This window comes from Pezoporus flaviventris, unplaced genomic scaffold, assembly GCF_033815535.1.
Source record: "Pezoporus flaviventris isolate CSIRO_AGI_PZ_B2104156 unplaced genomic scaffold, CSIRO_AGI_Pfla_v1 ptg000001l, whole genome shotgun sequence".
Taxonomy (NCBI): Eukaryota; Metazoa; Chordata; class Aves; order Psittaciformes; family Psittacidae; genus Pezoporus; species Pezoporus flaviventris.
Window position 1 is genome coordinate 51,666,349 of NW_026892549.1, and position 18,504 is coordinate 51,684,852.

Here is an 18,504-nt window from a genome sequence, read left to right on the forward strand (position 1 = left end):
TTTTATGAAACAAGGAGTTTTATTAAGATATGTTATTATGTGTCTCTGTAAGGAATAGACCAACAACCATATAAAAGCTTATAAAGATGGATAACCTTCAACACTATAAATGTGTTAATGTGACAGAAGAAGTTCACAATTTTGCATCTTTATTGACTTTTACAGAGTGAAGGGAGAAAGTTCTCAACAATGACATGCCAATGATAATCTTTGACAGGAGACATTTACCATTGCTTTAAATCCCTTTTTATTTTTTTTAAGCAAGTCAATAACCCTGACTTGCAGAGTTAGGAGAGAAAAATACATTAGCACCATCATATTAGTTTTTTACACTTCCCTAATTTTAGTGGTCTTGACCAGCAATGACAGGAAAGTAGAGAAGCACCTTTGATAACAGAATACAATCCAACAGTAAAATTATGGTGACTACTGACATTAAGGTGTTAAACTCTTAAAATACACTGTACTTCACAGCTAATCAGTACAGAAACAGACAATTTTGTACCCAATAATTCCACAGAATTGACCATGGTTCAATGTGTTTTGATTAGTTTGATTGATTTTTGGTGTGACTCATTAGACACATCCCAGTTTCTGTCCATGTTGAGGTAGTTGAAACAAGGAGGTCTTTCTAGCTTTATGGACTGTATCTTTGAAAGAAGGGTAAACTTTGGTACTGGGAGCAATCAGTGCTTTGTAAATTGGCTAACATTCAACTAATAGAACGCAGTGTTGTTTTATTAAGTGTTGAAGTTATAGCACCACGGAGACATGTTTTGAAAATGGAATTTGGTAAAAAAAAATAGAGCAAAAAAGCATTTTTACTGTACTTTGTGTAATAGCAAAAAAGATAACCCTTGATATCAAATCGACTTTTCCCCCAGAAATCTCGTTAATAAATAACTGGGATACAGATGATCACCTGTACTAGCTGACAAGGCTAAAACAAGGGAGCACAGTTGGAGTGTGAATCTGTTTGCTGGGGGTTCAGAAAGAGCAGGATTTTTGGTTTATAAGAAGCAGACCGGGCCAATGTCCACGCCAAATTCCTGATCAGGACCACTGATATCCATGGGTGCAATATCAATCACGGGCAACCTCATTGTCTTGCGTGTTCTGTATTCAAAGACTGTTTTACCCCATTCACCAGTGTGTTTCTATGAAGTTAAAAAGAAAAGACAAAACCAAACGTGTTAGAGAAATTGGTGTTGGGCTAGGCCAAAGTTATCATACAGTTTACTGGACTTCATACTTTCCATACCAATGTGTCCCTCTCAACACCATGAAAACCGGTTACAGTCTCTGTAGCAATGCAGACTTGTAGATAGGTAGACATTCTTCATTTCTAGACCTTTTATGCAAGGTCTTATACGGTTTTAGACCTTGCAGCTCATAAGGGATAGGATAAATAGTGGAATGTAGAATCCTCTGGAGTGGTGCCAGTGCCCTGACTTAGGTCTGAAATGTGCTGTGCATTCTGTGAGATGGTACAAATGGCTACTCTGAAAAGTAGTTTTGGATTCAGGAAAAAGTGACAGCAGAAATGAGGTTGCTCTTCATGTTGCAAAGTAGATGTGTTTATGCATCCTTAAATAGTAAGTTTGCCATATGTTTGAGTTTGCTGTGGTGCTTCTGGGACCTTAAACAGCAGGAGGGAGAAACTGTGGATGGTGTTACTGTGGTTTTTATTTGTTCCTTAAAAGGCACCTAGAGCAGCATGCTCATCAATTATTGCTGCTTTCCAGTACTTCCTGCAGCTGTGAGCAAGGCACAGTGAGCAATGTTGCTTCTGTGAGATAGATGACTGTGTTTGCCCCTTCCCATAATCATAGCTCATGGCTTGAATAGCATTGATATTTTTTTTTTTTTTTGTATGACTAAGCTGATTCTTGCTACTCTTAGTTTTAGAGTTGATATGGGATGGATAAAAACTTGGTCACTGTGACTTCACTGACTTTGATTCTAAAGCAAGGAGATACCTGTGAACCACAGATTTAAACTTTCTACAGTTGCTACAGGAGTGACATTGCTGGTGCACAGAATCTAAATTTCCACAATTAGGTGAAGCTCTGTCCTTTCCTTATCAAGTCATGCAAAGCTCTCTCTTCCTTGATCATGGGTCTAGTCTTCTAGAGGGAATTATTTATTAAACTACAATACTAAAGTCTTGTTTACTTACAGTACAGCCATCTTCCAGAACAGCATATGTGAATTTGCTGTTTCCTTCAGCCTTGATCTCACTTTCCACAGAGCTCATCAGTTTCAGAGCTTTTTTAACATTTCCACTGGATTGGTCCATGTAGGCAATGCTGTTCTTGCAGTGGTAGGTAATGTTCTGGGAAGCACGGCTGGAGAGGATGCGGAGGAAGGCCAGCTGGACTTCTGAGACATCCTCTGGAAGTTCGGGATCTCCATAGCTGAACTGCACAGTACAACACATAAGCAAGAGTTTTTTGTTTAATCTTGCCTAAGGACAGTCCATATAACTATTATTTCACCCACTAAATTTTTAGCTTAGTTTAATTTCAGTACTATATTTAGTACATTGTGATGTGCATGAGTAGAATATGTACATTACCTTTTAGGCTGATAACTGAGGTAATTTCTTACCTGGAAGCCTCCATTCATAGATTCTCCAAACCAAACATGTTTCCTTCCACTGCTTTCACTGGTCCACCAGTTTTTCCTTGGCACAGTGCTGGGGTTAGCACTGACACATGTCTCACCAGTTTCCATATTACAGTACACTTTAATAGCATCCATCTTGCAGCCTTGGTTAGGATCAATCCAATACTCTCCTAGAGGTAAAAATAAGTAAAATGTTAAGGGACTTAATATATTTGGAGGAGAATCTGACTGTATGATGGTGAAGCTTATCTCTATGCCAGATTCCTGAGCCAAATTAGGTAGCATATTAATTTTGACAAGAAGAGATGCCACAGAATATAAGATGATATAAAAATATCCTGAGTGCATCTGCACACTGTAATATGACTGGCATTTGAAACACATACAATTTCTACTTGTCAAGGTTTTTTTTTTCCCATACAATTTTTTAAATAAATGTTCAGTTATAAGCATGTAAGGAATGAAGTTAAGTCAGTGTATATACTGTGCAAATGCATAGTAAATTAAAGTTTGAAATTATTATTGCATTTATCATCTTTATCATGACATTTAAAAAAAAAATTTTTTTAATCGCAGATCTCTGCATTTAAATACTCAAAGACAACAGTATTCATGTAAAGAAAAAAAAAAAAAAACGCCTCAAGATCTGCTAAATTTGCTACATCAAGATTTCTGGTGGAAATTAAAACCTAACATACCACTCTTGAGCTCAGGATGGCAGAATTTCAGATCTCTGCAGTTACGAGCTGGATTCTTCCGTGACCCATCAGGACTAATGATGTTTTCAATCTGGTTGTTAATTGATTTCATTGAAGATATGATGTCACCTAGATTGATATCATTTTCTTTCGGCTCATCTCGATATTCATACCCATAGCCCACTGGGCCTTTTTCACCAGCACCCAGGGCAGCCACACCACCACCACAACATGGACCAGGAGGACCAGAAGGACCAGGAAGACCAGGCTGGCCTGGTGGACCCTAAAACATTATGAATATAGTGTTGAGCAGAGATCACAAGTTAAAACTTGTGCCTGTGTGCACCTCAATCTTAAAAAAAATAGAATTCTCACATGCAGTTTACTTACTCATTAAATAATGGCAGTTGCTATGCATAAACATCTGTTAGACTTTCCCGGCCTTTACTTTCTTAAAATTGGAATTTTCTTTTCCTAATTCTGTCAGGCTGTGTCTGTCCTCCTTCTGTCTGGGCTTTGAGAAGGAGATGGAACCCTTTGCACCAAAATCCAGCGAATAACCATTTCTTGGCTTTAGGAGAAGTGACTATGCTAGTGACCACTGCAGCACTGGCCTCTTTGGAGTACTCTAGGAAACTCATTTCATAGCTCCCAAGATACAAAGGGAGTCCGTGACCTGAAGTGGAGATCCTATCTTCCCTTTCTACACACAAAATTCAGTGATTATCTGAGACTAACATGCATTAATAGTTACACTCAAGTACAAATGATTTGTAGGTTTTTTTGGATTTAGCCTCGATAGCTAGATACACCCTATGACAAAATCAGTCCGTGAAATACAGATTTTTCTGAGGGAGATAATCAAATAGGGGAGAGCCTTATGTTTCATGAATAATCCCTAAAGATTTGTTTGTTTGAGTGTGCACAATTTACTTACTGCGGGGCCACTTTCACCTCTGGTACCGCGGGGGCCAGGAGGACCAATTGGACCTGGATAGCCACTTGTACCATCTTTTCCAGGTGGCCCAGCTGGTCCTGGGGGACCCTAGGACAATGTTGAACACAAATAACATAGTCAAAACAGTTTACCAAATAATCTCAAATTCAGAAAGGCTTTGAGAGATATTTTGACCATTTCTATATGATTTATCAGGCATTTTCTCTTTCTTTAACTGTTGCTTGTTAAGATGACAAACTTTAATAAATAAATTCTATTTGTTTCAAAACACACACTCTGAATCTTCCTTCCAGTTGCATTAAGTAGGGAGTTTTTCTTACCCTTGCGCCTGAAGCTCCTGGACTTCCAATTGCACCTTGTGGACCCAGGGGACCCTATGAAGAAAAGTCAGGTACCTCTCAGTAATATTTTGAACTAGCTGGATGTGCCTTATATAGAGACATTGAAAACATCCTTAGGGTTATATGGAACAACCTTATAAGAAGACTATGTCAGATATGAGAGAGAATTATTGTCATTCTTTAACCAGAAAAAAAACCCTTGGATATTCTCCATATGAAAAATATTAACGATGTGGTATCCAAAATGCAAGAAAGCCAATAGTCATCAGTGAGCTCTGGATGAAATCCTGTATTCATAAGAATACAGAGCTGTAGGATCAAAATGTTGCAGTTTTAATCATATTACCAGTAGAGTTATTTAAATAATTTGACAAACACTTGTGAAATGCATGTTTAAAACTGACTGTTCACTGTCATAGTGTAAATGAGAATTTATTTGGTGTATGGATATTTTACTCATATGTTAGACAACAAGTCATACTGTGTTGTTAAATAGGTTGGTATCAGCGGCATTTACACTTGACACTTCCATCATTGGTAAATTAATAGAGTGAGTTTTGGTTTCTTGATTCTCACATCATGAATGCTAGTAATAATATTATTTTCAGTACAAATACCTTTTTAAATATTTACTTGTCATAAATACCTAGGACATGCCTGTCTATCACCCTTCAATTCTTTTAGCTGTTAAGAACTATTCAGCATGGTAATATATGTTTACAATTCAGCAGTTTACTATTTCATGCCTATTTTGCCCTAATATTAATTATTGCAGAAGATGCATGACAGAAGAGAGGTATTTGGAGTCCAAGTAGCTTTTTCATGGATTTAGTTGCTTGTCTACCATATATTTCTAATAGACATATAAATTTAAACCCTTGCTTTTATCTTTTATAATTTAATCAGGAATAGCCTATAGAAATGAATGCAAGAAGTGTTGTTCCAGACAAAGTCAGACACATACCTGCAAGGGGTTATACCAAACCCATCTTTAGCTGCCAGCAGTTTCTTCTAGTGCTTTACTGTTACTTATTTCAAGTTGATTCAGGGAACCTGGGCTTTTGAACACATTTGACTGTCAAATTACACAGGTTCTTTTTAATTTCATCTGTCTTCAGTAAATTAATTAAATTTAACTAACTACCTGGGACCTAAGCCACAGAAGCTAAGAACAGCAAAATCCAATGCAAAATACTCACAGGAGGACCAGGGAGACCGGGGGTACCAGGAAATCCTCTATGACCCTTAATGCCATTGCTGCCTCGTTCACCAGTTTCACCTTTGTCACCACGAGGACCTTGAGGACCCTTTAAGAGTAGGTTTGCAATAAAAGGAATTTATAAAAGAAATAACAGAAATGCCCAAATAATAGGAAATAGTAAATGTATGATACCACAAATACTTTCAATATGACTTACAGCAGGACCACGAGCACCAGCAGGACCAGCAGAGCCAGGAGGACCGGGTGGACCCTGTGACACAATAAGGAGATGATGGTATGGATCACTTGGAGTTAATGCGTTCACCTTTTTATTTACAGATAAGCAATATGTTCAAAGCTGGCAGCTGTTTGGAAACACGGGGAAGCTACACACACACTATATATAATCAACAAGAATACTGGCCAGTTCCTTTTTCTACCACTGTTAGTTTTACTCAGTTGCTTGTAGGCACTGATACATACCACATGCACTACACTCCTTCCTTATTTTGTGAGGTGCTCAGTGCTTAAGCTGTGCTGGTGTCAGCACTTCTCAAATAACTTGAAGACTTCCAAAGTTACTCCCTTATTTTAAATAAATAACATCATTCATGCTGCATGAGCACCAAATGGGATGGAAATTAAGATAGGGCTTGGTGGGCCCTATCTGCTTTTTGGCATCCTGAGGAGTATGTGGATTTAGAGCTTAATTTCTATAAAGTCATCAAGAGTATAAAGTGATGTCTTTTCCAGTGATACGCTTATAAAACACATCAAGAAACTCTTGACTGACAAATGTATGACTCTTCTGAACTTCCACTTTACTGCATGAAATAGACTTTGAATAGAAAAGATATCTAAATAAGCAGTAAGCTATTTACATTGGTCTTACCTGAAATCCTCTTTCACCAGCTTTTCCAGGTGCACCACTGGTACCTGCAGGTCCAGGGTGACCAGGAGGTCCCGGAGGGCCAGGAGAGCCACTTTCACCACGGTCACCCTGAAGATAGTGACAGTTGACAGGATAATAAATTTCATGTTTTACAGAACTACAATGTAGAGACTATACTCAGTGGAGCATAAGAGATTCAAGGCACAAGTTACATAATACAGAACTACCTATATTGTCATCTTTACGTAACATTTATTTGGCAATCTAAAGATATTGGTGACTCCTTACTTTGCCTCCTGGGGATCCATCACGTCCAGGTAAGCCATCTGAGCCAGGGTTACCCTGGAAAAAAGAATGGTACAGTTTGTTCATAAACCAGATGATGCATACACAGATTGTTTTCCAGTAAGCTTTAAGAATATTTATCAAAGAAAGAGAGAGTTCTCAAGAAGGAAGAATTCCTGCAGGTAGAGTGGCCCATAAAGGATCTGGAAGACCAGCATTATTTTGTAGGCATTTAGGCAGTGTAGTCTCATGTTCATATCCCAGTGAGACTAAGATGTGGCCCACAGGTAGTAAAAGTTATAGCAGAGACAGCAGGCTACGCTAAGTTACATGAGAACGCAATCTGCCCAGACCCCTGTGTGTCAGGCACTTGAGGGAACCTTAAAGCGTATTTACTCTCAGAGCTTCCCATTTGTAATGCACAAGCTAGCATGAAGGTCTAACATCCACTCACATCTCTGCCAGGCTCTCCAGGTAGCCCTCTTTGTCCAACAGGACCTTGTGGACCAGGAGCACCACGTTCTCCTGGGACACCATTGGTGCCAGGTCTACCATCTTCACCCTGAGCAAAAAAGGAAAGTATTTTACTGCAAAATAATGTACCTGTGAAATACCATTGTATTACATATCTTTAATTAAATGTGACATGATTTAAAGGGCCAATGTGACTGGTGGTTGTGAATACTCAAATAAGAAAGATAAAAACCTGGCCAAACTGGTTTCTTTTCATTGCTTGTAATATTCACACAAGGTCATTGAGCCCAAGGAATGTTCCTTATTGTTTTGTCAAATAAGAAGTAATAAATGAGTATGTTTCTTCTTATGTGCCCCAAAACAATAGCCAAAGGAAAAAAATGCAAGTCTATCACTGTATTAGTGATAAAATACAAACCAAGCCTCACACAACATTTTCTGGAGGTATTTGAAAGTATTTTTATGTTTGGGTAAGAATATTTCAGCAAGAAACATACTGAGAATCAAACAAAGATAAATAACTTGCAAGTGAGATTCATCTCAAGGGCGGTTTTTCATCCATGACTGCCTTAAGTGTGTGAAGCTGGTTATTTGCTTCTAGACAATCTGATCCAGGGCTTTTGATAATAGAGTTGAAAGACAATCTTGCATCTCACAGCTGCTGGTTACTGGACATTTTAAAGCCTGATCTTATGGATGTAAACACAAATAACTGTAAATTCTGTTGTCTCTGGACTGAAAAGCATTTAACCCCTCCCCCCCCCCCCCCCCCCCCCCCTCACCCCCAACATGTTCGTTACTTGTTACATCTCTAAGGTATTTTTAGCAGCTGAGTTACAAGTGTGGTGTTAACTTTGATGTTTTTGCTGCAGTGAATGTGCTCTCACCTTGGCACCTGCCATACCAGGTGGACCACTGGGGCCACGCAGACCTGGCAAACCCGTGTTACCTCGGCCACCAACAATGCCTTGAGGACCCGGTTCACCTGGTGCCCCCTGTTTAAGAAAACGTCAGAGCAGTCAGTACTGAGCATCTTTAACATTCAGTTGGGAGCTTCTTATTCTTGACAGACGTAATCCTTGTCTATTGGTGTAACAGTCCCTGGCTGGAGATGTACTTACCCTTTCTCCTCGTGCGCCTGGTGGCCCTTTTTCACCTGGTGCACCTGGCTCACCTCTTGTTCCAGCAGGTCCCGGACTGCCAGGAGAACCGGCATTACCGGGGGGTCCAGGAGGCCCATCCTTGCCTGCAGGCCCTGTATTACCAGGGGGACCTGGGCTGCCCTAAGAAGTTTTAAAAAGAAAAGTGTGATCTGTGTTATCTGAACGAGTATCACACACTTACTGGCACTGGTCTTTCCTTATGAAAGCCAGCCAGTCTTGAATCATTGCCTGAAGGCAGATTTAAGGCCCAGCCTCTATTCACCCAAATCTGACCTGGTCTTATAAAAAGAATCTTTCCACCTACCACTTTCAAAACATTTTTTTTCTTCCTGCTGTCTGGACTTAACAGTTTGCATAATGCAACACCTGCATGTTTTGGATGCCCAGTGGCTGTAATGCATCCAACACAGGATACGCATTCCTTACCCATGGCTCTGCCACAGAAATTTGGAATAGTAGAAGACCTTGCTGATTTATTGTCACTTGTGCCAGATACCTTTAAGGTGGTGTCTCATACATGTGCAGAATGAAGTATCTTTCATTAAAACTCAGTATAGCCAATGAATGGAAAGAATTATGATGACTTTAATGTACCTTAAATTAAATCCTACTTTTTCTTTTTATTCAGCAATATTCTAATTTGCATCTATCTGTAATTAAAAGATGGAAAATAAAAATCTGTTTATTCAAATATAAAAGATTTTTTTACTTTATATCTCAGCATACAAAAGATGACTTATAATTTTAACCTTAAAATAGTAAAATCCAGTGTATTCTTTGTATTGTCTTAATTTTTAAAGAATCAAAAATCAGAATCTAATTTTTACAATGAGTCAAAAGTAGGTGCATGTTGAATAAAACAGCTTTTCTTCAAAGATATTGTACAAAATATTGGAATTAGCTGGTGCATCAGCATACATTTTTATAATAAGACTGCACACTGGTAGATTAAACTTCAGATGCAGGCCATATCATAAGACAAGAACTTCTGCTACAAGAATCTTTCCAAACTCCTCTGTTACAACGTAATGAAATCTTAATGCCATTCAGTGCTACAGGCAACTAAAAATAAAACAAAAACCTCAACAGTGATCTACAAAATGTGGTTTTGAAAATGCACACCAGTTCAAGATCCTGAACTGAATATTTCTTGCATCATAAAGGAGCAAAAGACATATATACCACCAACAGCAATACTCAAGAACCTGATTCAGGAGAAAGACTCCCCTCTGATGGGCTTTGGAAAACAAACCATAATAGAAGGGGGAGTATCAAGACAGTAAGTGAATGAACTGCTATTCCATATGAAATAAGAGGAGAGAAAATCTCTTTTGCAGATTTTTTTTCCTCCAAGTCCAAACATCATATTCAGGGTGCTTTTGATTGTGATACATTCATGTCAAGGTACCTACAACTTAATACAGTTTAATGTATTAATATATGTCTAAATATATCCACAAGATAAGAATAAAAGAAAAGGGCGATAAGACAACTTACACTGCTACCAGGGGGACCAGGTAGACCACGAGCACCAGGGAAACCAGCAGCACCCTATAAGAGATCACTACTTTCAGTTGTCATTTTTCTTAAGATTGGAAAAATGTGAACAATCAATTTTTATATAACAGCTGACTTGGAATTATATTTAGATGTTTTGCTTAAAACATGAATTAAATGTCCTGGAACTAAACAAGAATTTAAAAATATTTTCATTTTTATTTTCCCTTCAAGGGAAATATGTTCCTCAAAGGTAAACTAATGGGCTCTGAGAAACTTGGCAAGGGCAGCATATAAATCTAATTACAGTTGAGATAAACCATTTTAGAGATTTGTGTCATTGAGCAAAAGCTATTTTGGCACCTTACTTATATTAAAATCACTGTAATCAAAATCACTAAACACTTCAACTTTAATTATTCTTTCTGGAGCACTTTAATTATTCTTTATTTATGCAGATTTTAAAGCCACTGAAGGTCTTATTTTTCATTGACCTGATGGTTTTTATAATAGATAAAATCATTTATCAGTGATTAAGTCAAAGAGATACTCACAGGGCCTCCAGGAGATCCACGTTCTCCTTTTGTTCCTTGGGGACCAGGTGGCCCCTACATGGAAGAAAACAGATAAAGCAAATGATTTGTTAAGTCAATTAAAATTATAGGAAGTGTCATTAAGTTTCAGGCAGTTCAAATGCTTACACTTGGGCCCAACCACCTTGAGGCTGAGGGAGAACTGAAGAAACCTCTCCTTTAGCAATGAGGAACAGGAATAACTTACTGGTGCACCAGGACCACCTTGTGGACCTGCAGCTCCTGGGGGTCCAGCCTCTCCTCTTAGACCAGGTGGGCCTCTTTCCCCTTTACCACCAGGTTCCCCATTTTGTCCCTGTAGAGAATTAGTGCCATTCCATTACGACTCAAAAATACAGATGATATCATTGTCATAAGAAACCCTACTTTTCTGAAGGGAATTTAAATATAAAATTAAATGTGAATGCAGTTGAACTCTATTGATCTACCAATACAGGAAGGGAAGCATAAAGAAATGTTGCTGTATGTGTGACTGAGTACAGAAAGAGTATCAGATGAATCACGTGTGTAACAAGTATGTATATTAAAGGAGGTACAGCAAGCCTTTCTGAGATGCAGATGAACTTAGGGAAACTAAACACTGACAATCACATTCAATTGCTTTTGATTTATACTTACTGGAGCTCCAGGGAAGCCAGCAGGTCCAGGAAGACCTTGTTCTCCACGTTCACCCTGTAGAAAACGTCACCAGTGGAAGATGTTAGAAAGATAGGCTTCAGTTTACAAGTTAGATAACACTCCCATAAACAGCACTTTAGTTTCTTTATCTTATCAGCTTCTGGAAGAAAAAAAAACAACCTAACCTGAGCTCCTGAGCTCTAAAAAGAGCTGTTCAGGATTTACCCAATAATTTATCTAAAGTGTGACAAACTGATCTCAGTCATACCTGCAAAACCCTGAGCACAATCCAAGGTGTTGCCCAGATGCAACTGAGATCCAAAAGTGCTGTTTTACCAATCTAAAAGCTAAATATAAGCATTTTTAAAAGTTTGCTTAACTGGAAGACAGATAGAAACAACTATTTCTGCATACTTGCCTTGACCTATCAGTGCAGCCCTCAAACCCCTTTACAATGTTAAAAGCACTAATTTTCTGAAATCCTTAGTGCCTATAAATCCTGAGTCAACAACAGCCAAATGTTCTTAGTTTATTTTGAACTCGAGCCATATGTGTTCCTCACAGGATAGGTACAACACCAATATCTATACCATGGCAAAGTCACAGTGGGAGAAAAGTGCTATCACTTACAGGACCACCACGGGAACCCATCGGACCTGGGGCACCTGCTGGACCAGTCTCTCCCTGTAAGGAACAAGAATGATTAGTATGTGTTTTTCTTCTTTCCGTGAGACAGTTACTGGTGTGACACTTTACAGTATCAAACACCATTATGGAAGATGCTTTACCTTATCTCCAGGTGGGCCGGCAGGACCAGGAGGACCAATGGGACCTACATTACCCTAAACAATTAGAAAATAATATATTTTGTATCAAAATATGACAATGTTAATTCCTCTGTTCTGTTCCATTTATGTTTCAGTTTAAAAAACAGCTAAAAATATTTAAATGGAAGTAAGTCTACAATGCCAGGGTGTTGTTGCACACACATTTTGGAATGACACTCCAAGATCACACCATTTTACAGCACAAGCGAACTCCAATTAACTGATTCTCTCTGTTGTTTTGTTTGGTTTTTTCCCCCACCACATAAACCTAATCCAAACCTACATGAAGTTATTAGGTCTTTTCAATGCTAGGCAAGTTATCCATTATCCACATTTCTTCAGTATATGCTCAACATCTCTTGACAGACTCCCTGACTTTTTTCTTGAGAATTTCATGTGCACCTTATGGTTCAAAATTAATTTTTTATATTTCCTCCAACTCATGCAAGCTGCATTTCTATGTTTGTCATCCCTCATTATTTTGGTGCATATACTGCTTGCATGTAGTCATTAGATACATGTATATGTTTCAAGGGTCTATTTTATGTTTATATGCTACATAGACATATAAATATATCACATATAGTAACCTGTAGAAGTATTCTCTATGAGAATACTTACTATCATAATGTCATTTGTGCTTCACTATAACCAGCATTTTCCCCATCAATCAGCTAGATTTAAGAAGCTAGTAACATTTTCTCCACTTTTGTATTGCTGCTTTCCCTCCAAAGCATTGACCCAATTAATTGTATTTTCTCGGTTGCAAAAAAAAATCTATTATATATACCCAAGAAGGTGTAATCACAAAATACTAGTATTAGGTTTAGTTTATAAAACTAGATTTGTACCACATGAACGTAATACATGGGTTTACTACTTTATCTCTCCTAGATGGTATGCACTGTTAAATTTAATCATTTTCTAAAGATAGATTGTATGAAGCTAACTGAGTAACTCTCAGATGTTTAAAGACTACTCACCCTCTCTCCTCTTGCACCAGGAATGCCGTCAGCACCTTTGCCACCAGGTTCTCCCTAGCAAGCATAAGACAAAAAAAAAAAAGCATAAGCAAGAAAGCAAGAATAAGACAAGCACGGAGTGGGGAGAGAAGAATTAAAGCACCACAGAGAAGAGGATCTGGTACTGATGGTATCTCAATGACAGGATTTCCTTATTGTCGTCATACAAATCTAAAACTGGGGATGACATTCTGACCAGTATTCAGCATCAGATACTGAATAATTTGATGGAAAAAAGACCCAAATTGATTCAAAATGGAGTCTATGCCAAACTGTTTACCCTGGTACGAACTATTTTCATCCTTAATTAGCTTCATTAGAACTCTTCTGATGTACGTCTCCCCCAGGAGACCTAGAACAGCAAAATATCTAGCATATATTAGAATAGTTGAAAATTCCTACATATTTTCAACATATAGGTTCCATATCACACTGCAAAATCAGCAGTCAGCTACACAGTCAGCACCTCTGAAACAGGGACAAAAGTGAGTATGTGAACAAACCCAGCGTCACCTGGGAAGCTAACATCAAATTAGCACAAAATTAGCAGAGGGTTAGTGTTACCTTATCCCCTTTTGGTCCAGGACTTCCAGAAGCTCCTCTTTCCCCTGGCATTCCCTGTAAGCCAGGCAGCCCTGTGCCTCCAGGGGCACCAGGAGGTCCAGGAGGACCCTAAAGAGTAACAAAAAATTATTAGGAAAATAAAAATATAATATTCACCTGAATGCTAGACATAACAGCAGGAAAACAAGCAACTCTGTGGGTACCTTGGCACCTTCTGAACCAGCAGGACCTGGCCCACCTCTTGTTCCAGGAGGTCCTGGAGGACCCTGTGCACCACGTTCACCTGGGACACCATTTTCACCCTGTGACAAAGAAATGCATCGTTCTCTGTTTCCAGGTTCATAGTTTGTTAACTTATTCTAGTCACTAAAGAAACTTTGCTGTATGATTTACCTTAGGGCCTGGGAATCCAGGTCCTCCAATATCACCTTTTGGCCCCTATTAATGAGAAAATAAATGCAAGTTATCTGTGCAGTTTATTTAATAAATCTGCATTGTGGTTGGCACCCTGTTTCTCTCTTCTATTATTCCTAAAATCAGACTTCTCTGCTCTGCAGAGTGCCGAAAGCTGTCTGAATTTGGAAATGTAATCTAGGAAGACTTCTCATGTATTTTTTTGTTACTTTAAAGGAAAAAAAAAAAAAGAATCACTACTTACTGGTTCTCCAGGTTTTCCATTTTCTCCAGCTGGTCCTGGTCCACCAGGCAATCCCTATTGGAAGGAACCGTATTATCATCCAAGTTACATAGATAAATCATTAATTTGCCTATCTAGCAGACTTTTTTTTTGACAGGATGATGTGTGCCCAACTCATTACAATCTGTTACAAAGGAGGAGGTGCTAATTTGATAGCTGGAAGTTCTATGTGACATAATCTACTAAACTAGCCAGCTGGTTTGCAATTATGAAATGTTTAAGCTGTAACTTCGTTTGATGTGTCTTACTTGAAAATATGATGACATGCACCCTAATGAAATTGTTTAGATGCCCCTTCATTCCTCTCTCTCTTTTTTGTTTCTTCTTCTTTTTTTTTTTTTAGTCTATTAAAAAGACTAACATCAGAAATTAATAAACAATAAAAAAACAACACACAGCACCTGGAGGCCAGGTGGACCTGATGGTCCTGGTTCTCCTCTCTCCCCTGAAGCACCCTGGAATCAAATAAAAGACAAAAAGAAATTAGAATATTTCCACATATAAACACCTTAACACCACCTCTAATCTATGCCTTTTTATTGTGGTCTGATGATGACATTGCACAATCCCAAAGACTAACATATCTTTGTGTTCTAGTGTTTCCTCTTTTCACTCCAACAGTTAGATGTAATTCACAAGAAACATTTATACTTGATACTAGTCTGAAATGCTCCACATGCTAAATGGAACAATAATGCACTTCAATTTGAATAGGTGGTAGATTCCCAAGACTTCAATTCACTTTGCATTTCAGCTTACACCATGTATGCCTGAATTAGGTTTCTCCTTGATAAGTTTTGAGTATTAATTTATTAAAGGTAAAGAAGAGCTCTTTTATTTGTCTTCATAAAAGGAAATTTTTTGTATCATTAAAAATATTTTCCTTCCCTTAAATTTACAGTCCCTATTTGTAGATGCCAGATCACCTTGACAATAACTGGTAATTGCCTCTAATTGGACTACAACACTTACAGTAGGTCCAGGAGGACCTGGGAGGCCAACATCACCATTCTTCCCAGCAGGACCCTATACAAAGACAGAATTAGTCTATGGTTGTGGGCTAATATAATTTTTATAAGACTCACCGAATTATTATTAATATTATGTCATTATTAAATTATTATATAATTAAACAAAATGTTAATGAAGCTTACAGGTGTTCCAGGTGGTCCACCGGGGCCTCTTTCTCCATTCTTACCTGGTGCACCCTTACAAAAGAAGATTACACTTGAAATATTGCATACAATAACATAAAGCTGCAGTATGAGATAGCTCCTATATGGAGCACTTTATTTTAACATGTGACTGATCAAGCATAAACACAAGAGAAGCAGAGAAATCCCACTCACCTCATTGCCCTTAGGACCAGGGAAACCCATTACACCTGGTTGACCACGTGGGCCTGGAGGGCCAGGTGGACCAGAGCGGCCAGATTCACCCTGACTGCCCTGGGATAAGCAAAAAAGTAATTAAGACATGACATCTGATATAAATGAATATCCATCTGATGTAAATGAATCTGAAATAAATGAATACCCAGGATATTAAATAGTGACTGAGGATGAGATCAGGCTAGAGACATTGTTGTTCAAAACTTATGTGTTTTGTGTTTCAACGAAGCTTCTGCCTACTCTGTATCTTAAACAGTATGAAATGGTAAGATTTGCAGAAGGTTATTACAATGACACAGCATGTAAAGTGATCTGGTGATTAAAAGAAACAAAAAAAGAGACAATTAATCTGACTGTGACAACAACCTGCCATGTAGATACTGTCGTGTGTGAGTAAGGTCACTAGGAGGACTAGTATAAAATATTTGTGCAATGTACATACTGGAGGGCCAGGCTTCCCATCACTTCCAGGGCTTCCAGGAATTCCAGGCAAACCCTACAATTGAAAAAAAAAATGTTATTCTTCAGTTTAAAAAATGTATTATTAGGTTACAATATATAAATATATGAAAATATATTTTAAACTACTTGTTTAATTTTAACCTCTTTAATAAACATTAAAACTCTTCCCATTCTATCCCCATCCCATTAAAGGGAAAAATGAGAGAAAACAAACAAATTCTTTTGTTAGAAGTCCACTGCTTTCTCTGAAAATCATTGTATATAATCAAAGCACCGGATATTAATCAACATACAAAACCACTGTGGTGTTACATTGTTTGGGAAGAAAACTAATTTCAGATGGTAAAATCAAGGAATGAAACAATTTTGGCTATGTACCTTTGCTTCAAAGCAACATGATGTATAACACAGTTAACTTGGTTTATGTTTTTAAATATTCTTTGTGTTATAATTTAAGTAATTAATTTATATTTCCAATGAAATCTTGTTAGCTCCCAGAAGCCTGCAGTCAAGCTGACTTCTGAATTTAAATTTATTATCAGCAGTTTCTAGTTTTTAGTATAGTTCACAATGTTGTTACATCCTGTACATACTATGCTATATGTTATCTCTGAAAATCTTGATATGTACTATGAAAACCTGACCAAAAGCTTATTTATTTTAATTGCAAATAAGCAATAAATATAATACTTCAGTGTATTGAAATATAACTATTCGTGTATAATTTAAATGTTACATTTAAACCTATTAAATAATAATTTAAATAGCAATCTATATAAACCCAATAGGACAAATAAGTATTACATATAATAATCATAGCGTAGTTTTTACTAAATGATAAAATTTGCTAAAATGTAAACATATCTGTTTACTTATCCAGTGCTAATTCACATTAAAGTAATCTCATGATAGATGAAGCTGAACATGATCCCCTGTTCTCAGAGTTTGCCATGCACTAAGCTTCAACACTCACTTGTGACAGATGTTACCTGAATTCTCCATGTATCTGCATGGTTATCTATTGCACTAGAATATATGTACTCTACCTAAAGGAAAAAAAGTTCTAATGGGCCTCCTTTATTGCATCAGCTCAGATAAGGCATCTCTAATAGACTGTATCTCATTTTCTTGCAGACATCTTGTCTTACTCTCATTCCAGGAAGTCCTGGGCCTCCATCTTGTCCACGTTCTCCTGCAGGTCCACTGGGGCCAGGAGGACCCGGGCTACCACGTTCGCCTGCAGGCCCCTAAAAAAGATGTTGAAATTCACAGCAAGGAAATCAGTATCATATTGAACATTAAATTGTCCATTCAAATTCAATAGATTTTCCAGAAGTTTTGGGTTTTTTTTTAGAGAAAGACTTGTACCTTTTCACCTGGAAGTCCGTTGCTACCAGGTAAGCCACGGAAACCGGGGGAGCCCTGCCGAACAAAAGAACAGAATATGTATTATAGGCAGTGTGACTTAGTAATGGCAACTGTTACTTTTTGTTAAGTATTTAACAGTAGACATATTATTACGAAAATTTATTAAATAAATAGATGAAATGACCTTTCACTCTAGCAAGAAACTCTACAAAATTATTGTCTCTTTGGACATAACCCTCCTGTTTAAATTATAGCCTGTCTTCCATTATTTTTAGCCTGCTCTGTGTTACTTATTCTCTGAGTTACCTAAATTCATACCAAAAATAACACATCTTGAACAGTCTTGAACAGTTATTTTTTTTTTATTCAATACTGAAAAGAGCTCTATTGTATTGTTTTAATATTTGTATTTACTACTGTCTTCACTGCTTACAAGAAATGTGAATTATAAAAAAAGATAAAATGTATGATCACATTGTTCACTGGGCATCTTTGGTTTCACCATAACTTCAGCAAATAATAGAATCAATTATTAAATGAGGAGTTATAAGTAGATCAGCAAAATTTCCTTGGGAACAGAAATCTAGAATTGTAAGGATGTTGCTCTTTATTTTGCTGAATAAACCAATTCACAAATTCCTTTGTAAGAATGCTTTTTTGAAAGTTATTGCATCTATTAGCAAAAAAAAACCTGTTGGCAATAAAGATACTCAAACACAGACAACCTGACAATAACTTTATTATTGACATTATTAACATTTCAGACCTATTGACAATGTTGACATAAGGACATATCCTGAATGTAGAAAAAATTGCATTAATTTC

The 18,504-nt window shown here is 37.5% G+C and overlaps 1 protein-coding gene across 1 annotated transcript in view; it reads right to left on the minus strand.

Annotated features, from left to right (window-relative positions):
• Positions 1-18,504, minus strand: part of COL3A1 (collagen type III alpha 1 chain) — a 50,632-nt gene continuing 32,128 nt past the window's right edge. Inside the window, exons 21-51 of the mRNA XM_061457539.1 lie at positions 17,680-17,733; positions 17,460-17,558; positions 16,292-16,345; positions 15,808-15,906; positions 15,613-15,666; positions 15,431-15,484; positions 14,860-14,913; positions 14,420-14,473; positions 14,155-14,199; positions 13,965-14,063; positions 13,762-13,869; positions 13,159-13,212; positions 12,137-12,190; positions 11,979-12,032; positions 11,349-11,402; positions 10,918-11,025; positions 10,692-10,745; positions 10,138-10,191; positions 8,599-8,760; positions 8,365-8,472; positions 7,458-7,565; positions 7,007-7,060; positions 6,719-6,826; positions 6,044-6,097; positions 5,825-5,932; positions 4,605-4,658; positions 4,264-4,371; positions 3,327-3,609; positions 2,611-2,798; positions 2,180-2,422; positions 1-1,157 (exon numbers count right to left, since the gene is read on the minus strand). Coding sequence (XP_061313523.1) covers positions 1,011-1,157; positions 2,180-2,422; positions 2,611-2,798; positions 3,327-3,609; positions 4,264-4,371; positions 4,605-4,658; positions 5,825-5,932; positions 6,044-6,097; positions 6,719-6,826; positions 7,007-7,060; positions 7,458-7,565; positions 8,365-8,472; positions 8,599-8,760; positions 10,138-10,191; positions 10,692-10,745; positions 10,918-11,025; positions 11,349-11,402; positions 11,979-12,032; positions 12,137-12,190; positions 13,159-13,212; positions 13,762-13,869; positions 13,965-14,063; positions 14,155-14,199; positions 14,420-14,473; positions 14,860-14,913; positions 15,431-15,484; positions 15,613-15,666; positions 15,808-15,906; positions 16,292-16,345; positions 17,460-17,558; positions 17,680-17,733 — 2,931 coding nt within the window. The 3' untranslated portion in view covers positions 1-1,010. The remainder of the gene's footprint in view (positions 1,158-2,179; positions 2,423-2,610; positions 2,799-3,326; positions 3,610-4,263; positions 4,372-4,604; positions 4,659-5,824; positions 5,933-6,043; positions 6,098-6,718; positions 6,827-7,006; positions 7,061-7,457; positions 7,566-8,364; positions 8,473-8,598; positions 8,761-10,137; positions 10,192-10,691; positions 10,746-10,917; positions 11,026-11,348; positions 11,403-11,978; positions 12,033-12,136; positions 12,191-13,158; positions 13,213-13,761; positions 13,870-13,964; positions 14,064-14,154; positions 14,200-14,419; positions 14,474-14,859; positions 14,914-15,430; positions 15,485-15,612; positions 15,667-15,807; positions 15,907-16,291; positions 16,346-17,459; positions 17,559-17,679; positions 17,734-18,504) is intronic.